This window comes from Scomber japonicus, chromosome 9 (genome assembly GCF_027409825.1).
Source record: "Scomber japonicus isolate fScoJap1 chromosome 9, fScoJap1.pri, whole genome shotgun sequence".
In the NCBI taxonomy this organism is placed as follows: Eukaryota; Metazoa; Chordata; class Actinopteri; order Scombriformes; family Scombridae; genus Scomber; species Scomber japonicus.
Window position 1 is genome coordinate 20,310,516 of NC_070586.1, and position 17,973 is coordinate 20,328,488.

The following is a 17,973-nucleotide window of genomic DNA, read 5'->3' on the forward strand; positions in this document are numbered from 1 at the left end:
ATACACCTTCTGTAATTTAGTCAAGGCTCATATTTGAAACCTTCATCTCTAGCACGACTTTTACACTCATACAAGAGGTCTCATCTTCAATTCACATATTTCCGACTGAATGATAATTTAGTCAATAAGGCTCATATTTGAGGCCTCCATGTCTACCAATGTCTGGTTTTACACTCATACAAGAGGTCTGATCTTTAACTCACACTTTTCCGACTGACTGAACAAAGAAAGAAAAATCAGTGTGAAGCATCAATGCCTAAAGGTTTTTTTTCCTTTGTGGTCAGCCACAAGATGGAATCTGTCACGACCAGATCTGACCTTTTGTAGCTATGTTAACTCAGCTTTAGCCTATTTTGTTTTCTTTATAATATCCTCCTCAGTATCTCCTTTTACATACCTGATTTTCGGTTTCATATGGCATCTTTCCATAGTTCAGGGCACAAATATCTCAGCTCGAGTTTTTGAATATTTCAAATGTATTTCCCTTGAACTAAATTTTCATGTTGTCCTTTGCATTGTGAATAGAGTTCACATCCCCAGAGGCATCTGACAACTACTCAAAAGACAACATAAATAAGGCTTTTTTTCCCCCAAAAGCTTTTTTTGGATTATGCCTTTTTGTCAGACACTGTTGACCCAAGTATGCATACATCTGAACTGTACGCCTTAAGCAGATAGCCTTGATTGGTAATGTTGTTCTCAAGACAAATATATTACAATTCATTTTACATGGGCTCCGTTAGTTGGTATGTTGATTTTCAGCTAAAGAGTAGCTCTAATGAGATGGAATGTTAGTTGCTGAGAGGATGTAGTTTGACATAAAGGGCAACTAACTGATATGTTACAGACCCCCAACCCCCACCCCCCATACAGTTCACACCTATAAAAACATTACGATGAAAAAAAAGTTAAAGTACATATCACAATAATGATCACTGAACAAAAATATTATGGTAACACAAGCTCATTAGGACGAACATGATAATCATGTATTTACACGATCAAAAATGTAAATGCTGTTATTCTTCAAAGGCCACAGGATGGTGCTAGTGACCTGCAAAGTCATGGTGGTGATCACATATGAAATCACACGTGGCCTGATGGCAGAGAACTGACATCCTGTGATGATGGGACATCAAAAATATGACAGAAATATATATATGTAGGCTATATATATATATATATTCTAGAAAATTAAAATATGGTAAAATCAGTATATATTGGGTACATTTAGCGGTAATGAATGATATCAGCTGTATTTAATTCACTATCACGTTATACTATGGTACTTTGTATATTGTATTTAAAAACTCTTCTTCCCTTTTTGCCTCTTTTCTGAGTTGAACCCTGTTTTGAAACAAGCCCCAGCAATCTGTCAAGAAAATCCTGAATTTGAATCTTTGTGGTTAACAAAAATGTGGTAGCCATAGCTGGAATTCCCCACACTGCATACAGTAGTCTGCATCTGTACTGCAGCTTTGTCCAAACAATGCTTCTTTAGGGACAAACAGAGCAGCAGCAGTACTGCAGAGAATATGTTAACACGACTTAAGCAAAGAGATACATCTTTTCAATGCTTTACACTGGCGAAACTCATAATGAGTGCAGAATGTTTTTTTGCTGTTTTTCTTCAAAGACAAAACCAACTTATAAAATATGCTATGAATGAGAATGAACAGCTGACAGTCTGCATAATTTCCTTGTTTATCTGTTTATCATGAGTGCAATTTTAACATACCTCAAAACAGACAATTTCACACGTCTGTCACTGCCATACACTGCTAAAAACAATCAAAATATAAGCTTACAAGATATATAATGAGCTTTTACCTGTGTCCATCAGGACTGTTATCATCTTTGGACTGGCATTTTTAAGAAGAGTAGAAACACAAGTCAAAGGTATGTAGACAGCAAGTCCAGTCACCTCTGACTACTTCTAGATTTCCTAATATTTTAATTTTAGGCAATCTAAATCTAGCCAAAATTGGAAATGTTGGGGCTTCTTTCTCATCAGGATCTTTGATTGACAGTCACTGTGTAGCAAATTCTGTTAGCAGGAAATGATCCACACATATGGACAGCAGAATACATAGAGCGTTCCCTAAGAAACGATATAAAGACAACAAACTGTACTGGCAAACAGGTACAGCCAAGGCTCACAAGAGAAGAGTGGGATCATTTCTTTATCTTCCCTCTCATTATCTCTTTTCCATCATGCTCTTACAGATGATCACCTGCCGGCTCTTCCATTGTTTTATCTCATCCCTCCCTTTTGTAATCAGTTTAGCCACTCACTGCGTTTACTCACGTCTTCCTGAAGAGTCTTTTTCCTCAATTTAGCTTCTCCCACTCCTCTTTAATCTGTTTATGTTCTCTCTCATTATGACTCTGTTCCATTCCTATAGAGGTTTTCAAGGTCAGTGCTTCTGTTGCTTCCTTTTCTTGTCTCTGCTTCCTTTTGTTCAGTATAAAGTAACAGCGAGAGAACAACTGGTGTTACACTAGACAAGGTCTCTTTTTTTTTTTTTTTAGGCGTGTGTAGGTTTTTTTTGTTCCTGATAGACTCTGTTTGTGTGGTAGGTAATGTCATCTCTCCTTCAGTCACAAACAACACTGCAACATTGCGGAAATACACACATACACACACAAAGATACACACAGTTCCAGCACCATCTCTCCAATTGCCGTCCTCTTGTACTTTCTGTTACCACGTCGGCATGATTACCATGGTTTTTAACCATTGCCTAATCACCGTGGTGAAAACTTTTCTTTTGCCCACATCATATTTGTTCATTGCCTTCGCTGCATGTGTCAACCGTAGAAAATTCATGTATAATCATCTCCGGAGTTCATCGTTATGGTAACCATGTTGCTTCGTCAGTGTTCTGTTGTCATGGAGCAGAAGTTACTGTCATGACGACCCATCTCTTCCAGCACAGCCGCCAGTTCATTTAGGTCTCCATCGGGGAAATGCTGGGCCTCCCAGAGATCCAGGATCACCCCTGTTGGACTGGACTTGGTAGCGAAGTAGTTCAGGTATCTGGAAACAAATAAGGAGTGCATGAGTGATGAAGATATGGTAAATGCTGTGAAATGTTGATGAACCGATAACCAGTTATGAAATCGTAATCACTTTCTTAACAGTCAATTTGGATAGTTGCATCTTGAAAATAACATCATGTTTTTCATTTAAAAGTCAAATAAGAAGGAGGAAACAGTTGCAGTATAGTGCTCAGCCCAATTAAAGCCTGTGCTTAGGTACTGTGCTGTGAAGCTAAATTTTGTGCTATATTTTAACATTAATATGCTAACATATAGGACTGCACAACAGGGACTTTTTGTTCTAAGTTTCGTTCCTGATTAGTTTGATTAGTTCTACTGGTTTCAAAGTACCTAGGACCTTAGTCACAGTGACAATGTTACCATGTTGATGTTTAAAAGGTTTACTATGTTCACCACCATAGTGAAGTGTGTTAGCATGTTGATGTATGCCAGTTAGCACCAAACACAAAGTACAGCAAATGCCTATGGGAATGTAATTCATTATTTGCAGGTATTTTGTCACAAACATCTAGACTGACGACTTCATGAGGAGTCTGATTTGGACCTCAAATTTTTTTTAAAGGTATTGACAAGGCCTGGTATCTGTCAAAGCCATTTTTCATCTTTTGAATTTCTGGCTTTTGTGATAGATGGCATGCTGCCAGTCTTCAGCCTACTGGTATACAGACCCCCTAAGCCCAGTATTGGTTTTTATCAGTGAATTCTCTGAACTCCTTTCCCACATTGCTCCAAAATACCATAGTATTTTCATTCTCAGAGATTTCAACATCCACATTTGCTGTCTCTCTAAAGCCACAACCTGTGATTTGAAACATTTACTTGAATCCTTTGGTCTCCAACAATCTGTGATTGGCGAAACCTATATTAAAAGCCATATGCTAGATTTACTTCCCTCCTCAGGTCTGTCCATTTTACCTATCTGATCACAGGGAAGTGATTTTTGATCTCGATTTTCCACACGCTTCCCCTGTCCACCCTGGTTATCTCTGCTCCTGCATAATATTCTTCCACTTCCAATAAATTTGGAGAAGCATATAAAGAGGCTCCCATCAATACCGCAGTATCAAGACTGCACCATCTGGTGTGAGCATGGAGGAACTTGTCTTATTCCTACAGTACTGTTTTGCCCACCCTTGACTCTGTTGCTAAAACTACAATCATAAGCCTTTGGCCTCACTGTGGCTTAATAACATGAATTAATACTAGAGAAGTAAGGGGAGCATGCAGAAGGGCAGAGCAGAGGTGGAAGCAGGATAAATTGCAGATCTCATTTTGAAGGCTCGAGGATCTCTTCTTGTCTTGGCATAAATACCAGCTGGATGTCAACAATGCCAGGGCTCAATCATTTTCTTATCTTATTGACAATACTTTGTTAAACTTTGTCACTTCCTCCACTCCTGTTTCAGGTTTAAAAGCATCTCTAAATGTGAGGATTTCCTAAACTTCTTTAAAGATGAAAACTAATATTAGTCAATCTGTAAATAGCCTATCCATCTCCTCTGAGAACACTGCAGTTTTAACTTCCTTTAAGTCCATCACTTTAGTAGACCTTTTGCCTATTATGCCTACTACGAAGACCTCCACCTGTTCTATTGACATTATTCCAATGCAACTTTACAAAGACATTCTTGGCACTATTGGCCCCAGCATTCTTCCAGTTATCAATAGCTCCCTGGAAACCAGCCCCAATGTTTCAAGCATACAGTAGTCTAGTCACTTTAGAAAGAACACAATCTTCATTCTTCAGTTCTCAATAATTACAGACCAATCTCCAAACTCCCCTTTCGTTGTAAAATCCTGTTGTCCCATCTGGCTCAAAAGTGCATTTTTGAAAAAATGCTTGTTGCTCTTGTTTCAGACCTGCATTACTGAGAATAACTAATGACCTCCTTCTAGCTGCTGACTCAGGTAACCACTCTATTAACCACATTATTCAAAAACTTTCTTTTCACTGTTATGTGGATGATTCACATATCTACCTCCCTGTAGATCAACTAGAATAACTACACCAGACTAAGTGACCTCAATGACTGCCTTTGAAACATCAAAACTTTCAATCCAATGAGATTATTTTATTTGGAGCACAGCATTTGACCAACATTATTTCTCTTCATCTTGGCCCTTTGGCCCCCTCTGTTAACACCCATGCATAATGATTGGAGCCATATTCAATTCAGGATTGAAATGTGGCAAACAAATCAATTAGGTTGTAAACATAAGCTTAAACTTCATGTAGCTCTGCATCATCTCCAAACTCAGATCAATTTATTTGTCGATTGTTCAATGTCTGGTGGTGTTTGTGCAGTGTGTGTACTTATATGTTCTCAATGTTTGGTGGTGTTTGTATAGCTGTTGTGTGTATGTATATTGTTCGTGTCTGGTAGGTCTCTGACAGATTGTGAAAACGAATTTCCCTTTGGGACAATACAGTCTATCTATATTTGTACTTCTGACCTGGAGAAAGTAATCCATGCCTTCATATCTTCCTGCCTTGAGTATTGCTATTCCTTATATTTTGGTATCTCTTAATTTTGTTAATCCCATCTCCAACTAGTTCAGGTTGCAGCAGCAAGAGTTTTGTCTCGAAAGCCAGGAAGTGTTATAGGGACAAAGCTCTCTGTATCTCAGCCCGAAAACTACGAAATTATCTTCCTCCCACCATCGGATTTCCCCCACCACTGAGACTTTTAAAACACACTTCTACTCATTAGCCTTTGCTTGTGCCTAACCTTACCAGCTCAGGTATTTCTTCTGAAGCCTCTGTAGGTCTGTTGTCACCATGGGCTTTGTGTGATTATGTGCCTTTGCTATTATCATTATCATTATTATCATCACTCTGATTTTTCTTCTCTTCCATTGTCTTTATTTACTTCTTTCATTTTCCGTGTGTGCTGTAAATCACTTTGGATCAACTGTGTTGTGAGTAAAGTACTATATAAATAGTACTTAGTTTAATATACCAAGACTGATCTAATATAACCACCTATAAAGAAACACCCTGGATTAAATCCTTGACAACTCATCATATAAAATAAAATGAGTGAAGCAGTCTAGCTGAAAAAATAAATAAGCAGTGAATATTTTTTTGGAAATGAAGGGTGGGTAACATTTTTAAGCAAATAAAAAAGGACGGCATTTTGAAACTGCAAGTCCACAGGGAGAATAGTTTTTATAACAATGGTAAATACTAAAGCTGTTGAGAGTCAAGTACACAATGGCTGCAGAGGACAAGTCTGATGCTGAGCCATCTGTGACAAAGATTTCAATGCTGCTTTAATGTGGAAAAGCCATCAGATTTGAGTCCCATGGGGATAAAAAGTGAGACATTCTGTTCCTCTGTAAATCCTGTGATTGTACTGTTGGCACACTCTGGTACTGTGAACACAACCAGAGACATGTACATCACTTGTCTGCTTCTTTCTGTCTCTTTCTCCTCCTGCAATTTCTCTTCATTTTTTCTTATTTTATCTCACCTGAAAACATCTAACAAAATTATTTTCATGACTTTCTTCCTTACTTTGTTTCTTTCTTTCTTACTTTCTGTCTCAGTCTGCTGTTCAATGAATTCAGTAGCCAAGAGACAGCTTTTATGTGTGTGTGTGTGCGTGTGTGTGTGTGTGTGTGTGTGTGTGTGTATGTAAGTTTCCACCAATGCCTTTTACAATTTGTCTCAGTACAACAGACCAAAAAGTTATGTGTGTTTGTGTTTGTATGAAAGTGGGTGCAGTTCAGCTTTCATTACATATGAATATATGAATACAAAAGTTGAGGAGAGAAGGCTGTGACGACAAAGCCTGAGTCATACTAAAAAGTCATAACAGACATGACGTGGCAGTTACAAGAGCAGAGAGGATAAGAGATGGTATTTCCTTGTTATCATTCTAATTTTAAAGAGTAGCTTTTAGTGGAAATGTGAAAGTAAACAACAATTTGGCTACGGTGCCTACCCATTTTTCACCCACTGATCGGGAATACTTGGAGCCCAAATTAACAGACAACATCATGAGCTGTTTGCCTGTTGGGACAGTGAGGTGCACTTGTGTCCAATTATCCTCTCAATATCTGCCTCTGCTTTGGTAACTGCTGCTCAATGAAGCTCCAGACTGAATCATCGAGACACACATCTGGGGATAGAGATACTAAGGATATAAGTGCAAATGGAAAATTACTATATTTTACTCAAACTCTACAGGGAAGCAGATTCTTAATACTAAAATGTGTTCAGTGGATTACTTTACAGACAAGAAAAACATATTAACTGAATTAAGGGATTTTTCCAATTATAAGTAGTAAACATGATTCTGTAATCCCATCGGAGTAATGTGTTTCATTATATGTGTTTTTGGTTTTTTTTTGATAAGAAGAGATATCATCTTGAATTCACAGAAATTGACTAAATTTTTCTTCTGCTGTAAGAGTGGTGAGACAGGCAATCTTGATGAGCCAAAACCAAATGACTAACAGAAGCACACTCAAATGAATGACAAAAATAAATGTGTGTGTCACCTGTCAAGGTTGAGTTTGTGGGCCAGCATCCTCCAGTCATTGCCTCTTGTCTGTGGTGCATCCAAACTGCCGCAGAGCTTCTGTCTGATGGATAAAGGAATGCGGAAAGCATTGGGTCCCACTAAGGTTGTTATATTACTGGCAGGGTCCATCAGGGACGTGTCTATACATTGGACCTCCTGGAAAAGACAGAAGGAAATATATCAACTTTGTGCAAATGTTGAATTCATAGAGTAATTAGGTCTCTGAACTATAAATCAAACCAAGCATACTGTACCTTCTGCAGTTACTAGATAATAAAAGAGTAGTGGACTTGGACTATATGCTAAAATCTCTTAATAGATATTTTACCTTTAAGAAATACTCAAAATGTGCATCCAAGTGGTAACACCATGAAATTAAATCAATCCTATTTCTACTTCAGAAACGACTCTATGTTGGTCCTTCTGGCAAAGACTCTTCACATCTCTCTGCTGCTTGCATTTGGTGTGACCGATTACAGAGTTTCCTAATTAATACAAGTGAGAAACAAAACACAAAGATCTGCTTCCAAGTACTTCCTCTCCTCTCACTGTTGATCTCTGTCTCTTTCTAAACCTCCATCCCATTAATCTGCCACTCCTAGGCTGCTATGAGGCAGAGGCCTAATGAATGTGGCTTGGCAGAGGGAAACAACAACTGCCACTGTTGATGTGAATGATTACTATTTACTGCATCTACTTAGACCCAATTTACAGCAGAAAGCTCTCTGCTGCTGGAGATTGAATGATTGATGCAAAGAAACATCTTCATTTCATTTCTGACATAATAAATGCTTTAAACCTGCTTTACTTTCTATTGTTCAATATGTAAGACACTGCTGGCTGATTTAAGGTCTACTTCATTTTATTTAATACACACAAAAAGAGACTCACTGAATATTGCTTTAGCTATTCAGCTCTAATTACCCTACTTGTCAAACATCCCATGGGATCACAGTAATTATTTTGTAAGACTAGGTATGGACTATTTAAACTGGATTACAACTTGACAAAATACTTAATGGTGTTGTGACAAAACTGTCATTTCCCAAGTTTCCCCTAATTTCCACGGTGTCCCTGTTGCACAGCTACTGTTTGCCCCAAAATAAGTTTGGGGAGTGGAGGCTTTTTATTTAGCTGAAGGCAGAAGGCATATTAAAGTAAGAAGAGATGCATATTAGATTATATTTCTAGTATGCTTTCTTTCACTCTCACCTCTAACAGCATTCGCAAAAAGATAATCATCATGTTAAATCATCAAAATGTTAACTGGATGTACATTTTACAGATACGAATCAAAAGTGGAAAAATGTGGAAATGAAACACTGGATTATATGTACCTACTAAACACAAATATGTCTATAGTCTAGTTCAGTAGTCATATACATACAGAACAGAAAATGAATTGCATTAAAACATATCCAGGACAATATATCAGCTGATTTAAGGAACTAAAGTACATGTCAGCTCCTGTCATCACCTGAGATATACTGTAATCTTATTTTTTTACTATCAAATATTGATATCAGCATCAGCCTCAGATGTGCTTCTAAATGTTAAACACCAACACACTCTTTGCCTGACTTAGTCAAACATTTGTTTACTACAAATGTACTTGTTAGGGTTTGGGTTAGGGTTGTTTTTTGTTTAATTAAATCCTTTAGAGCAGTATCTTAAAACACTACAAGGCATATTTTTGCATGGTTAAAGACTTTAACTGTCATTCTCATTCTGCTCTATAGAAAAATTCTGGATAAGTACATCCACTGTCGCATGCACTGTTGTACACCCTATCCCTTCTCTTAGTCAACCTACCTGGTGAAACAAAGGGTTAAAAGATTCTAAAGCACAAAGCTATCACTCATGAACACCATGGGAGATTCAAAGGAGTGACATTACAAAAGAATTGTCTGACCCTCGACCAAAATGGTTCACACACAGACATAAACACACACACAGACACACACATGCAGTGACTTTGTGGTTATGTGGCCTCTGAAAATCAAAGGAGAGTTATTCCACTCGTGTTATATGACCTCTCGCCCCAGTATGAATGATTGAACAGAGTCACAGAACCATAGCAGGAACCCTGCCTGTGTGACAGATAGAGGAAAAACTTAGTGACTTTAAGACCTTTAGTACTGGAATGTAGAAGTTACAAGTTAGAAAAGGGATGTAGAAAGAACCTTTCTCTCTCTCTCCAACTGTTTTCTTTTTAGTATGTATCACTTCATCAGTATCCTGTCCTCGACCAGTGTGAGGCAATGCTGTCTCCTGTAGTCTTCTTATACGTACTGCCAAAACCCAATAAACAGTACTAGCATGTTTGCTGCATGCATGAGAGTTTCTATGAGCTTACCTCCTCCAATGTGTTGCTGAGCTGAAAGATCTGTCCCTCTCCTTCCACCTGCCGTACACACAGTTTGCAGCTGATCTCTGCAGTGGCTGAGCTCAGTCTCTCCAGGGTGAAGGTACAGTGAAGAGTTCTCTGACTGCTACTCCACACCTGGTAGAATGGGATCTCCTAGAAATTGCATATATGCAAATGTTATATATAAATGTGATTGCAAAGCAAATTTCCAAATAGGTAATCTCAGGGGTCACCTTGTGTTTGTGCCTTTGATTCAGATATGAATAACAACTATCAATGGCAGCACCCTTTAAAACTACAAATTTGTGGACTTGTGGACACTTGAGGTGCTTAGCGAGTTTGGTGCTTTTACATAAACATTTACATAAAGACTTGTTTGACTAAATATACGTGTGTGTGTGTGTGTGTGTGTGTGTGTGTGTGTGTGTGTGTGCGTGTGTGTGTGTGTGTACGCAAGTATATGGCTCTCACCTGGTACTTTGCGATGAGTTTGCTCTTCCAGTGTGTATGTGGCACATCGTGGATTGAAAGTCTCAGATTGTGTGTGCTGTCTTTAAAGTTCAGAGTCTTTGGCTCATCCAGTAGCTTTCCTCCCATCTGGGTCTCCATCTGAAGTACCTCCTACACAAACCCAACAAACAACAACTAAGTTTGCTTCTGCTTAATGTAGCTCATTGAACCAGCTTTATATAACAAATTGTAGAAAGCCATTAATTTATCTTGCATAATTATGGCAGACAATGCTGTATTCCTTGAAGTGTGCAGCACCATGAAACACTTGAAACACATGAAAGTTTTCATTAAGATATCATCACAAATTTCAGAAGTTATATTCCCTGGATTAAAGCAAAGCTTAGCTCTGCTAACTGCACTGAACTAAAGAGAGACATCAAGATCAATAAAACTCTTGATTAATAATGCACCACCAGTCAAACTACTGCTGTTGTGAGATGTGGGGAAATTAAGCATATCTTTAATGAGAGACTGTAAAATTGAATGACTCCTACTGACTTTAGAAAACAACCTTAATGCATCATAATTCTTTTGAAAATAACTTGCAGCTAAATTACAAGCAAATTGAATTTTTATTATTTAAAATTTTGCACCTAAGTCTTCTTCTTTGCTGATTTTTTTCTTGCTGGCATGACAAGAATGCTTTTGACTGTGTACTCTATAGTTTAAAATAAAACAGAACTACATTGATTAGGACTTATAAAATATATTGAATCTGTATCATATTGTTTGTTCCATGTCTGTCCATTTTGTGAACCAAAGCAGGCAGCACTTTTCACTTTACTGCACAGCAGCTGTTTCAACAACACATTGCACACATTGTCCTGTGGGGATTTTTTGCTCATCCTTTTCAAATTGACTTCTGTACATCAACAAAGCCCACACCAAGAGCACACTAAGAAAGTATCTGTACCTTACAGACACGTGCATGTATAATCGTAAACACACATATTGATAACATCAACGTGTTTTCAGGCACATGAACTGCACACATACACCTACATGAACAAATCAACATACAAACAAACACGCACAGTTATTTTTTTCATGGAAGAATAAGTTATCTGTATGACTTATGATGCCTCCCACAACCTTTTCAAAATAATCAATTCCTCCTTCCCATCATCTTCCTACGCGGCAGCTCTACAGTAGATATACAGCAGAGACTTTCCCTTTGAAACGCCAACCGATCAATTACACTACAGAAAGTCTCCATCATTAAAAAGTCCACCTCTGAACTTTGTTTTCAAGTTACAATTGCTTGTTTGAAATGTTAAACATGAGCATGTGCTGGTGCTTATGTGTGCGTGTGCATGGATGTGAGCCACACTGACACTTGACTTATCATTGCATGCATAAATTACTGATGTTAATCTCCCCTATCAGATGGTCCCTCCAGTGCTTTGAATTTGTTTAAATTCTAAAGCATCCACTATTTTGACATTGCTTGACCCTGTTTTGTTTACTGCTGCTCGGCTCATTTCCAGAAGACTAGAGGTGAAGAAACTTTTATTTATGACTCTAGACAATTCTTTCTATTCAAGCTATAATATATTTCACTTCAAATGCAAATTAACAGGGAAGAGTTTTGAGAATGGGTGGTCCAAGAGAGAACTAAATCCCTCATAGGACTAAAGAACACAACAAAGCACTCAACCTAAAGTATACCCACATCTTCTTTACTGTCAAAGTTGTTCAAGACACTGGTAGGAACTTGGCAAAGTTGAGCATACAGTACTTTATATACATATATTCAATATGTCTAGTATTTATGTGTGCATTAATTCAAAGTACTGACTGTGTCCACCTCAAAAAGCAGCTCAACAAATGTTATAATGGGATTGATTTTGAGTTTTGATTTTGAGTTTGATTAGACACTTTACCTTGAGTGCATCCTGTGTGTCATCCAGACAATAGACCCTGATGTGATAGTCCAAAGTTGTGCAGGACACAGGTCCAAAAACAGCCAATTTGAGCCTCTTGGCAGCTGCCGTGCTGACTGACTGGCCCACCAGGCAGTAAGTCCCCAGTGTCTCCGTTAAAATGTGGCATGCCTCTGAATCCATCTGCACGTAACAGGGGGTGGTGAAGTTCTCCTCTCCCACTACCACCACATCCTATGGGGAACAGACATATACACAAAAATGAGTTATTTTCAAGTGTCACCAGCACACTGGGTTTATGACAGATTGCTGAGACTGGTGTAACACAAGTTCTAAAACAGCTGAATTAAATCTTTACTCATCCCAGCTGCAGAGAGGGACTTTATTCAAGACAGACTACAATCAAAACAAGGTCTCTATTTATAATAACTCCTGAAGCATTTCTTATTATATTTGAGTTAGTAGCCTGCCTGTGTTCTGGTGTACTCTTGTTTGCTGTGAAGAAGTTGCTGTTGTCAATTCAAACTCAATCTTCCATATGTTTCACACAGTTTAGTCTCTCAATTTCCTGTGTGTTTTTGTTGCTGTTGTGAAACATCTACAGATAGTTCATTAATAGTAACTTAACAAAAAGGCAGAATCAGTCCTAAATGACCAAACCCACTCTCCAATCAACACAGTTATAAAATGAACCACAGTCCATTTTTCCCTCATCCACCATTTGTTTGTGCAAAGTCTTTATTTGTTCGTTCAGACCCCTATTGTTAAAACGTGGCCATTATTCAAATACCAGCTTTACTTAAGGATTCATGGGCATTACACCACATTCTGTCTGTTAACATAATTCAACTGGACCTGCATTTGGAGCCAAAGACAAACAAACCCAGAGTAAGCAGGGATGTGGTTTGTACCTGATGCATTCTTCTGTGGCTTAAAACAGCGTTTTAAAAATGCAGTGGCAGTACTGATGTGCGTAATTCTTTGCTAACTATATAACCTGGCTGTAAATGTTGAGTTTCAATCCATTGGGATCTCTTTAATAATGCAATAAACAGCGTGTGACTCCTGTTGTTAGTCTGGTAATTTATCTTAGAACTCCAGTTATTAGATTCTTGATTTATCAGATTGTGAATGCATTTGTTCATGTTGAGACACTGAATTGAAATAGAAATGAATGTCTGGTTGAACATATGACTTCTGAAAATCATGGTGTCCATTAGGAGAATGATAACACTTGTTCAGAGCTGTTGTCTGTGATGTGTGTATGATTATCTGCTGGCTGTTGATCATATTATTTCTGCAGCTCTCCCTCACAGCCTGAGTAAATCCATATGGCTCCTTGGGTCAAGGGAGGATGCACAGACTCACAGTGTTCTCCTCTTAGTACAGGGGGCAGTGAATCTTCAATTTGTTGTCCACACATCCACATTTGTGTGTATGACTGTGAAGTATTGTGTGTGCATGTCTGTGGATACAAACATGCTGGGGCATGGATCTGTGTTCAAAACATACACGTGTGATACAAATATCGAGTTTTGAATCACAGCTCATGTGGAGTTGTGTTCCTACAGATGAGTTGAATCAATACAAATGGGTAGGAAAGCAATATGGTATGAATTTGTTATTACTGGTAATCATAACCGTGGCTGCTCTCCCCTGATGTGAAGGGAATTAAATTACCTTCCTCTCCCTGTTTTGGGGGAAAACTTTCTGATGGGAAATGGACATTCTACTGCAATAAGAGAAAAACAAATCGACCTTCTGATGAAATTCCACTTTTCATTTTTCTCATCCTTTCCCACTCTGTACCCAACCCCTCTCCCCTCCCCTTCTCTCTCTCTGTCTCTCTCTCTCTGTCTCTCTGTCTCTCTCTCTCTCTGTCCCTCTGTCTCTCTCTCTCTCTCTCTTTCTCTCTCTCTCTCACACACACACACACACACACACACACACACACACACACACACACACACACACACACACACACACACACACACACACACACACACACACACACACACACACACACACACACACACACAGGGAATCTTATGCATGGCTAATTGTGCAGAGACATTGTGTTGAGCTGTGATAAGCAACAGAAGACAGCATACGGGGGCCTTGTAGACACAGTGATGCTGCAAGACAGCCTTATCACCCACACCCACACACAAGGATACACACACATACACATACATACATGGTCACACACACACACACACACACACACACACACACACACACACACACACACACACACACAGGTAGAGACTTCATGCTGAGAGACACGGGGAGGAGGGAGACAGAGAAGGGAACAAAAAAAGGATAGAAACATAAGAAGAAAGATGAGAGAAGAGGAGGACGACAGAAGCATAACAAATTGCTTCTGATAGGAGTCTTCAACCCCCTGCTTTTCTACTAGCCTGTAGGCACTTTATGTTTACCGAATTTTCTCTCCTTTTCTTTCTTTTCCTCTCCCTCCCTTACTGTATGTGCATCTGTGTAATGCAGACTATTATTGTGGGCAAAGACAATAATGTGTGTGGGTACACATGTATTTATATGCTGTGCGTGTTGCCCTGTTGCCCTGACTGTGTACAGGGATTTTTTGCAGGTTCAGGACTATTTTGTGTATATGCATGTGTGCTCTTGTATGCATGCTTCTTTATGTTTGGATAATTACACTGCTGTAAAGTGTATGATGTATTTCTATGACCTATTATTGCAATTGTGATTCAAAAGACGCATTGTTATAGCCCCCAAAAACAGAGCAACACAGCAACCAACACACCAAACCATAATAACACAGGGTGTTCACCCTCACTCACCTCCCACTCTCCCATGGCCAGTTGGTTCTTCAGTTGTATGAGCCAGTCTTCCTGGACATTGTCAGCACAGTGGTGGATGGTGAGGATCACTGGTCTGGTCAGCAGGGCACCTGGAGGTCCACAACTCACCACTGGGCTCAGTACAGTCTGGATGTCCTCTAGCGGGGGTCTGGAAAAGACAGATAACAGGGAGGTGAAATGATGCTTTAGAAGAGGGCGATAGGAGAACTGCACTGTTGGCTACCAGTTAGTGTGCGCATCAACTGCAGAAAGCTGTATTGATTTCATTTCTGGTTGCGTTATTGTCTTATAATGTTCATATAGAGAAACATCGCTGGCATAATAGAGAGGACAGGTGGACAGAGGGGTTAGAGTAGGATAGACTAGCTTCGAGTAGATGAGAAAATTCAAATTCAATCAGAGGATGATTAGTGCAGTCAGCAGGGGCTCAGTTGGGCCTCTCAGGTGGAGTCATCAGTTCACAGCTCATGGGCAAAAAATAATGACTACTGGTCACAGGCTCTCCTGCTTTTTACAGTACATTCAAGTATTGGAACCCATTTTATTTGCTAACAAATGTACAGATATAAGATTATACATATCATATCCATCAGTACTGTATTACTCTTCTTTTTATGAGTGAATTAAAACCACATTCTTATACAATACTTTAATATGAAATTACATATGAAAGTGACTGTCTGTGCTCTCCTGTGTAATACATTATCCAGTCATTTTTTTTACCTTGTGTTGCTAAAAGACTGGGAAAGAGTCTGTACAGATAGAGGAGATGGATGTAAATTTTAAGAGCGATTTTTTTCAGCCCACCTTGTGTCAGGGGGGCACTAATCCTTAGCAGTATTATCGATTCAGCTGCTGGAGCTCATTATTGACTCATGAAAGGTTCACATGGGTAGGAGAAGCTAAGAGAAAAATACTATAAAGAGATAAAGAAGGTATGACTCAAACTGTGCCAGCACCTTTTGACTTATCTAATGCAGGGGTCACCCCTTAATGAATTACAGTTATTGATGTGTAATGTTATTTTTTTCACACACAAATAGAAGAAACATATTATAAGATGTGAATGTGGCTAAAAATGGACATCTGAGGGTTGGATCTTAATGAGCTAAACCACATGATTCTGGCTTGCCAAGTGTTGCTCAAGGAAGTCAATGCAGCTATGTGGTTTTTGCAAGCCAGCTATCGACTGAGATGAAGAGAGAGGACAGAGAAGAGGTCTGACTCTTAGAAATACTGTAGCACATTACAGGGGGGCCAGTTTATAATCGAACACTATTGACTGGAAAGAAGCTACAGTAGATGCATGGCACAGAATACGTGACCCAAACTGTAACATGTGGCCTATTACTTATTTCCTGTCTTGATAGTGTTGGTTTACCTAAATGACTAAATAAACATATTTCCTTACTTACTTCTTGTGGTATCAACACATGCAGATAGTTTTATTTGCCTGGGTTTTGAGAAAACTACCTATGAACATTGTCGTCATCCACAGTACAATAAAGAATGGAATTTGATCTGCAGTTCTCACAGCATTAACAAATTGTGAAATTGTGTAAAAGAGCATGTCCATCTAGAAAGTGTGTCTGTGTTTACTGGAGAATGTACAAACTTTCCTGCAACTACATTTGAATTACTTCCTACTGAAAAATAGCCCCCATGAAAACTGTTGACATGATGATCTGTGTATTATCCAGTCCAAAAGTACTACCACTTCTGAATAAGGATACTGCGGTTGAATTTTTAAATATCACAAACCAAAGGGCACATAAAACCAAAAGTATATGCATTGCTACATACCACTAGAGATACTGCAAGGCAGAGAATTGTATGCTCTACAGAGGCACACTATATGGTCTGTCAAATTTGCTATTGCTGTGAATAGTTTAGCTGTGAAAGCAGAAAACAGGGAGAGGACAGACTTGCTGAGAATCAGCATGTCTCCAAAATAAGCTTTAAAGGGGAATTATTTTATTGACTGTGAGAGTCAAGGCAAAGCAAATCATCAGGATACATAGTCTATTGATTCTGTTGAATGAAATATTTGCTCTCACCACTCAAAAATGATCAAAAAATGTTTTTGATACCTTTTCCATTTGAAAGTTCATGCAGAGTTCATGTTAGCATCTGTGTATGTTTTTCAATGTTTTTTCCACACTACAGGAATGTGTAAGGCCAGGTATTTTTTTTAATTGAGTGCTGAAGAATTCTGTAAAACTGCATTGAGAACATTTTCACAGAATAGCAGGAGAATGGAAATGTTCTCCCTTGTGTCTCATGTCCCACGGAGAGTTATACCTCACTCATGCAATGGTAGTGCTTGGGAATAGAGGATTATAGTACATGTAACAGGATAACAGTAATCCCAAAATAGCCACTAATCTGTTAGTTACTGTGGAAACAGTGATCTCTTGCATATGCTTTCAGAAGCTCTGTTTGTTCTTGGGATTTATAACATTGCACAAAGAGAAACAAATTTCTGTTTGCCGCAATGCAGTCAACATTTCACACATAATGGGTGTTTCATTTGTTTTATTTTTTACATTTGTAAATTGTAAAAATGTGGATTATAACAGATAACTATACAGATTATAATGTTAAGTAGGTAATAATTAATGCGTAATTTATTCTCCTTTAATCTCCTCAATTCTACTACTTAGGAATTTTAATTCTGGTATTAATATAGGAATTTTGTGGTATTAACCTATGTTGACTGACTCACCAAAGGAAGGTGTACATGGATATATTACACAATATAAATAATAATG

General features: G+C 38.5%; 1 protein-coding gene across 1 annotated transcript in view; it reads right to left on the reverse strand.

The window, feature by feature from the left end:
• Positions 1 to 2,877: 2,877 nt before the first annotated feature.
• Positions 2,878 to 17,973, reverse strand: part of LOC128364399 (netrin receptor UNC5C-like) — a 200,016-nt gene continuing 184,920 nt past the window's right edge. The window contains exons 13-18 of the mRNA XM_053324932.1: positions 15,182 to 15,350; positions 12,357 to 12,590; positions 10,432 to 10,581; positions 9,949 to 10,113; positions 7,570 to 7,748; positions 2,878 to 3,040 (exon numbers count right to left, since the gene is read on the reverse strand). Of these exons, the coding sequence (XP_053180907.1) occupies positions 2,878 to 3,040; positions 7,570 to 7,748; positions 9,949 to 10,113; positions 10,432 to 10,581; positions 12,357 to 12,590; positions 15,182 to 15,350 (1,060 nt within the window). The remainder of the gene's footprint in view (positions 3,041 to 7,569; positions 7,749 to 9,948; positions 10,114 to 10,431; positions 10,582 to 12,356; positions 12,591 to 15,181; positions 15,351 to 17,973) is intronic.